General features: G+C 54.9%; 2 protein-coding genes across 2 annotated transcripts in view; one reads left to right on the top strand and one right to left on the bottom strand.

Annotated features, from left to right (window-relative positions):
- Positions 1-2,754: 2,754 nt before the first annotated feature.
- On the top strand, positions 2,755-3,910 carry VOLCADRAFT_87563 (uncharacterized protein; the record flags this gene model as incomplete). The annotated part of the gene is made up of 2 exons (XM_002947264.1): positions 2,755-3,208; positions 3,795-3,910. The coding sequence occupies 2 exons, from the start codon at positions 2,755-2,757 to the stop codon at positions 3,908-3,910; spliced, it is 570 nt and encodes a 189-aa protein (XP_002947310.1).
- A 903-nt stretch (positions 3,911-4,813) lies between these two features.
- Positions 4,814-7,202, bottom strand: part of VOLCADRAFT_103403 (uncharacterized protein) — a gene marked incomplete at its 5' end in the record, with an annotated part of 15,924 nt that continues 13,535 nt past the window's right edge. Inside the window, 3 exons of the mRNA XM_002947123.1 lie at positions 4,814-5,504; positions 6,760-6,880; positions 6,998-7,031. Of these exons, the coding sequence (XP_002947169.1) occupies positions 5,276-5,504; positions 6,760-6,880; positions 6,998-7,031 (384 nt within the window). The 3' untranslated portion in view covers positions 4,814-5,275. The remainder of the gene's footprint in view (positions 5,505-6,759; positions 6,881-6,997; positions 7,032-7,202) is intronic.

Genomic DNA, 7,202 nt, shown 5'->3' with positions numbered 1-7,202 from the left:
GACTTTCCCTGGTGTCCGGGCAGTAGCAGCCCCTGGCCAGTCAGTGTCCGGCCCGGTCAGGTACTTGTAATCTTCACACACACACACACACACACACAGCAGTACCCGCAGCAGGAGGGGACTACCGGGGCTAGGGGGGTTCGGGGGGCAAAAACACAGGACACGCACGTTGTAACCTCGCCGAAGGAGTACATCCATCCATTCATCCATCCATCCATCCCACGTTCGCAGCAGAGGGGTGGGGTCCCCGGCCCTCTACCCCGTTCCACCCGGCCGAGATGGCTCCCACCACCGCGACGGAGGGGCAGCTCGCAACTGAGGACTGACCTTTCCCGCGACCCAATTCATGTTGAGAATTCGAGGGTTGGGTAGTGCGGCGGGGTCGCCCGCCACGGTGACATTGCGGGCGAGCAGCACTGGTGTTGGGATGCCGGACCAGTCACTATCTTGAAGAATAATGTCCTTCATTATAAGGACGGTAACAATGTTGGCGTCCGCGACAGCTTTAGCAAAATCCAATCCATTGAACACCTTCCCTTCAACGGCAGTTGACGTAACCAAGCCTGCTGAAGATTCCAGTTCTCGTCGTGCATAGCTGAAACTACATAAAATTAATGTGTGAATTAATACGCGTATTAAGGGTAGCTGAACCAATGCGTTGCGCCGGCGGTCCATGGCTGCAGTGGCACGGATCTATATCCTTCACAAGGCATTGAATGAATGACAAAATAACGTTTTAGTAAGTTTGTTTCCTGTGAACCAAGTGGGTTTCTGTCGCGACCGTAGCCGCAAACAGTAACTCGTTTGTAAGCGTTCCTAAACTCTATCCACGGTTAATCCTCAGGATGCCAAGAAGGAATATGCCGAGCTGTTTTGCAAATGCATAAGCTCGGGATATTGATTGTGGGAATAGTTACGGAAGGGTTTCGCGTGAAAATTTGTTTCGACAGTTCCGTAGTACGGTTCAATCAGTCACGTACAACCAATCAAACAAAGACCAAACTGACTTCAGTTTGGTTTTGTGCTGGCGAGTAACCTGACCGGAATAAGTAAGGTACATGGCCTGGCCATTCCGGCACCGTCAATACTCTTTACTTTTCGTTGAGAAGCCATCAGGTTATGGATCTTGAGCTAGTTTTAGCCCCCCCCCCAAGTTCTAATGCGTACTTGTTTTGAGCACGCAAGTGCAACGAAGATCGACGCGGAGCGACGCAGACAAAGACGAAGACCCCGCATACATGGAAAGGGCTATGCCAACGCCTAGATATCCACGATGATAATAAAGGATGTGGGAATGCTGGATTATGTCCTTCGGCCCGTATCTTCGTTCGGCAACACCAGTTACAACGTACCGTGCTTTCCAACACGGTTACGACACGTACCTTCTGGATGCACATCGTCGCCACATCAATCATCCTCTCTTTATCTTCCAGATTGACTTCGAGAAGGCTTTTGATAGGGTTCCTCGTGAACTGCTTTGGCGACAGCTAAGGGAACGCGAGGCTTGAGGCTGGCCGCCATTAAAGCGGGCTATGACATCCGGTCATCCTGAAACTGCGAAGTGTCAATGTGGTCACGGGTCGTCTTTTCGAGGCCGCCGCGCAACAGGGGTGAAACAGGGTGGTGAACCCCCTGCTGGTGCCCCCTCCGCCCTACGCTGTACGGGGAACTATGGGGAAGGCTTTGCCGATCTAGTTGAGGTGTCTTCGACCGGGAACGCCCGTCATTCCTGTAGAGAGAGGCGGAAAACTGCCCCTCCGCAGACGGCCTAAGGGTTGTACCCTTGCTGCCACACGCGGACTACTGCTGCTACAGCTGCTCCTCCTCCTCCTGCTGCTGCTGCTGCTGCTGCTGCTGCTCTTTCTTGGTTTATGGTGGGCAATTTTCGGTACGTCAACATCAACGTCAAGAAAACGCGGTGCTAGGCTCACACATCCAAGTCCGCGAGTGCGGGAGGTTATGTGTTTGGGACCACCGTTTGTGATGTCCAGGTTGGAGGAATGGCCAGTGGGAACCTGAACCGATTGACTGGGTCGGCCGTACACGGTACCGAGACATCCACTACGGCCCTGACTCGCCCTTCATGTCATGTATGCACCAACGAGCTCTTTGTTACGTTTTCAGGGACTGCTACTCCTAGCTCATGGTCTTAAGGGTTTCAATGCGCAGATCCGACCAAGTCTTTCTTACGGAGCGTAGGTTTGGGGACCTGATCTCTTGGTGCAAGTCTTAGAGGCTGCGGGTTCGCGGGTCGATCTTTTTGAGGAAGCTGTTACGGCTTGGATGCCAGGGTTACAGTGCGCGCTCCTCCGCTCACTGGCATGCATGAAAACCGTTCGCGTGCAGGACGCGGGACTGTCGGAACCCAAACCAGCAGACGGTAACGACCCCTACAGCAAAGCCATAAGATTTTGTTTCTTTTCACAAGCACCTAAATAAACATTTAAAGGTGACAGTGATGTGGCACTTGGAATGACTTTACAATAGGTAAAACCTGGTGGATCCGACACTCCGACACTCCGGAACCTGACACCAAAACAATTACAGGATCTGTTCAAGATTCCATGCTTTGAGCAAACGTAAATGCTTGCAAATAAGCAAACAATCATAGGTGTACCACGTACGGCTGCCTAGTCTCGAATACTCTTAACGCCATCAGTTCTACAAAGTCCTGTCCTAGCTTGCTTGCCACCGCGATTAACGTTGAGCTGATAATCCACTTGTACATCTTGTAAAGCGCCTGTCAACGCTGCGATGAGCAGGGGGTTGGTCCGGACCGCAGCTGCGGGCACCTTACTTGGCGTAAGCATTTACGTGGGCGCGGACGTTGCCGGTGAATACACAACCTACTGCGCACTTCGGGATCAGGGCCTGGCCTTCGCGAACCAGGACGCAGCGCTCGTTGCGCAAATTGGGACGCCCTTTGAGGTTGGGCCCTGGTACAACGCCAGCATCGGCTTTACGCAGTCGGGCCATATCGCAGCCATTACGTTTCCACTCAAGGGCATGAAGCAAATCACCGACGTGACCGTGCGCGCGGTGCGGCGGCCCGGGCTTCCTTCTACCGCGCTGTACAATTTGCTGGGGGGCGAGTGGAAGGTGCTTGACTGCAGCGCCATGGCGCCACAGCCAGGGGGCTTGGTACGGCCCCGCAGCATCATGCCGTACCAGGCCGTACCCAAGGTACAAGACGGCACGGTGGTTGCGGGTGAGGAATGTGAGGAATGTAACCGGAAGGCGGCAGTGGCAAGCGCCGGAGGAACGACCGGGGCACCGCCCCCACCACAACCACCACAACCACCACAAGCGCCTGCACCGGCGGCGGCGGCAAGTGACACTCACATCAGCACGATGACGGCACAGGCAACATCGGGGACCGGAGGGTCGGGGGGAGGGGACGCCGGCGGCGGGGAGGCGACGAAACGCCCGCGGAAAAGGTTTTGGCTGTTTTGAATGGGTTACATATGAGGGGCAGATACTGCCTCATATGTTGTTGTGTGTAGACCCACCGTTGACGGCGCCGCGTGTGAACATTTGCGTGTGAGTCCCCCCGGGGGGCCCCCGGGGGGGGGGATTGGTGGAGCTGCTTCCGTAAGAGCTACATTGAACTGCCATGAGACGATGAGGTGAATGGGAAGCCCACCCTAAGAGGTCGGGCCCAGACATTAGCGGGTGATGGTGGCACGCAGGGTTGCAGTTTGGCCCCTCACCCCATCTCACCCCATCTCACGTCAAATCTTTCTCGTCCTCGTCCCCCCGCTCCTGCCATGTCTTTTCCGCCGGGACACGTGCAGTCCTGATTACGATACTTGCGCTGGAAGAGTGTTTCTTTGATTGCGGTACGACTCCATCTGTCGTACAAGTACATACTCTTGCTCAAGTAATGTTCGACTACCGGACTGATGGATGAATGGGTATTAGGTTTCCCACACACATTCATGAACACATTACATACATACATACATACACGGCATTGTGACGTTGGGGAGCTGTGCGCTGTCGACGGAAAAAAGGGTTTCGTAACAGCTCCCTCGGGGGGGGGGGGTAGCTAACCCCCCGGTGCCGCACACGCGTGATCCTTACATTGTTATGTGGGGTTGGGTTTGTGGGCTGTATGGACCGACGACGGACTGAATGACCGACGAACATACAGACGGACACTTCGCGTGAGAGTACGAGGGGTCGCAATTGCGTCACAGGGTGATGGTTGAAAGCGTGTTTGGTTGAAAGCGTGTTTGGTTGAAAGCGTGTTTCAGCGAAGCGGGTTGTGGTTGAGGGCGCCCACCCCCAGCCCCACCCCCGGGGGGGGGCTCTGCCCCCCTCAGTCCATCCCCCAACCTTGTGGGATCGGGTAGGGTCAGACGTGAGATGCGAGGGGGATAGGGATGGAGGGTTGAGTGTCAGTTAGGACTCCACTTCGTGAGGGGGATCGAAGAAGATGCGCGGGTGGGTGGTGTTCCGTTGGGACGCGAGCGCGGGGTCTGGGCCTTATGTGTGCGAGCTGGCTGGGCCAGTATGTGGCGTACCTCGCATACCCCCGCCTCTGCCCGTCCGAAATCGTATATACACAAGTACACCGTATTCCCTTGTCACATACATACATAGATACGTACGTATATACGTACGTACGAACATACATATACGGCAATGCGATGGGATGCTTATCTCTCCCTGGAATCCCAGGCCGTCCCCGCCGCCATAAACATTAACTTTTAGATTCAGGTGTATCATCATCGTCGGAGTCAGGCCCCCCAGGAGGTCAGGGGAGGTCATTCCCCCGATGGGAGGGGAAGAAGGTGAGATGAAGTTCCAAGAGGCCAAAAGAGTAACAACCTCCAAAGGAGGTGCGACTGCCGCTAAACACCGTCGTCGACAATTCGCAACCCACCCCGGTTGCCACAAACGGAACACCAACCGGAACGCCAACTAACCAACAACTCATGGTCACCAACTAAGGATGGAAGAACGAAATCGCTGCGGCACCTCCTTTAAGAGAAAAGGTGGTCCCTAAAAGATCAAACTGAATCAAACAAGACATGTGGGGGATAATTCTTCGCCTCTCACTCCACTCGCTTCGTCTCTCGGTCTCTAGATCACTCAAACCACTGGGGATGATGACGACCTCCGAAAACGCTCGTTCACATTTACACATGTACATTCACGCCACGCGTAGGCAAAACGCCGTTCTTAGCAGCAAAGCGCCACAGAATAACAACTCCTCAAACTAACAACGGCTGACAATTTAAAGTGTTGTCACAGGTCTTCATGGTGCTCCCTACCGCCCACTACCCGTGCCGGCATCAAGGTCATCCAAACTGTACGGCGGTGCCGCCGCAGCGGCCCCCGGGCCTACCATACCCTGATCAGCCTCCCGCAAGGTCTCCCCTCCCTCCTCCATGTCGTACATCTCATTGTCGCTGTCGGTGGCGCCCCCCTCGTCCTTCTCCCCGTCCTCCTGTTTGGCCGCCGCCGCTTGGAGCTGCCACATGGCCGCATACTCACCCCTGACATACATACATGGCGACATGAAGAGGGCGTCCCCGCAATGGGGGTTGGTGTACGGATACGGATACGGATACGAGTCGAGATAGTGACAAATGATAGTAATAAATTATGGTGACAACGATAATAACGACGATGATACAAAAGTCAAATTGAAATAACAGTCAACGTTCTGGGGGGCGAGCTGGGTGGGGGTGGGAGTTGGGCGCGAAGAGCTATGAGAAGACGCATGATATACGTACATACATACATACATACATACATACATACATACATACATACATACATACATACATACATACATACAGGGGAAGATGTAGAGAGTACACCAAGAGGATGTAGGGTTGAGGAGTGGTGAGTGGAAACAGGTGGCCGTAGCGAGGGCGCGGATGAGGGGGAGGTGGGCACCCAGAAGGGGGGGCCGTACTCGAAGGTGCGCGCGTGGTGCAGGACTAGGTTTTCCAGGGTACGAGACCGGGTTTTTCGTGTTGCGGCGTCTAGGTGAGATAGGATCTTGGGAACCAGCCGTCTTGGTAGAGCGGTATTGGGGGGGCGCCGACCTGGCTACCCTCCCCCCCTGTGGTTTCCGGAGGCTTGATCGCCCTGCGTTGCCGCAGGGTCTTCCCGTTTGAGTACTTTTCAAGTTAGACCCAGTGCTGTGGAAGGGCGCGGACTTGTGCGGTGTTACCCCCTCGACGGGGGCTATCTCCCCTGGACTAGCCCAGGGAGGGAGAGGCGGAGGAGGGTAGTAGTCTCAGGAGGCTGTTTGGCGTCTTGTGGTGTGAGCTCTTTGCGCTCTTTTTTGCGTGAGGATTTTTGAGCTTGGTGACCTCCCCAGCCCGGGATGACTCGTCGGGCTCCCGGTCGCCCAGGTCCTGGTAGCGAGCTCTCTGAGATGCTCGGTTCGTTCGGTCGGCAGGAAGAGGCCCCCAGTTGCGACTTCGTTTATGTTAGGAGACCAACGGGCATAGATCCCGTCTAGTTGGAGCGCCAAACAAGCGCTGTTGCGTGCCGGCCGTCGTTTCCCGTGCGGCCTGACCCGGGGGCGGAGTGCATGAGACTAACCAGCCGTATGCACCCGCCCCCCGCGCTGTGCTTCGGCCCTGGGCCCCCGGCTTTTCAGCCCACAGTGTAATCAACGTCATACATACATACATACATACATACATACATACATACATACATACATACATACATACATACATACATACATACATACATACATACATACATACATACATACATACATAAGCATACCTCCTGGCCATGAGCTCGTCGTGACTGCCTTCCTCCACCACGAGTCCGTTGCGAAGTACGACAATGCGGTCGCAGTTACGAACCGTACTCAGACGGTGGGCCACGAACAGCGCGGACCGACCTACCACCGGGAGGAGTAACCGTCGAGCGGGCGGGGGGGGGTGGCGGGGGTGGGGATGGTTTCGGGGTTTCTAGGTTTTTTGGTTTTTTGGTGTTTGTCAAGGGGGGACAGACGCACCACGAACGAGTGAAGCTGATGCCAGGGATATAGACTGATGCGCCGGAAGTAAGCAAGGCATAACTAACCAGTCGGCGGTTGTAAAGAAGCAGCAGTCCTCGCGATGATATGGTCATGACGATAGCGGAAAACTACCTACCTTGCCGCCAAGATTGAAACAAAGTGCGGAAAGCGAGCAGGAGAAATATCCGAAATATTCTAGAGG

The sequence above is a fragment of the Volvox carteri genome, assembly GCF_000143455.1.
Source record: "Volvox carteri f. nagariensis unplaced genomic scaffold VOLCAscaffold_5, whole genome shotgun sequence".
Taxonomy (NCBI): Eukaryota; Viridiplantae; Chlorophyta; class Chlorophyceae; order Chlamydomonadales; family Volvocaceae; genus Volvox; species Volvox carteri.
This window is presented reverse-complemented; position numbering and strand designations above follow the sequence as displayed.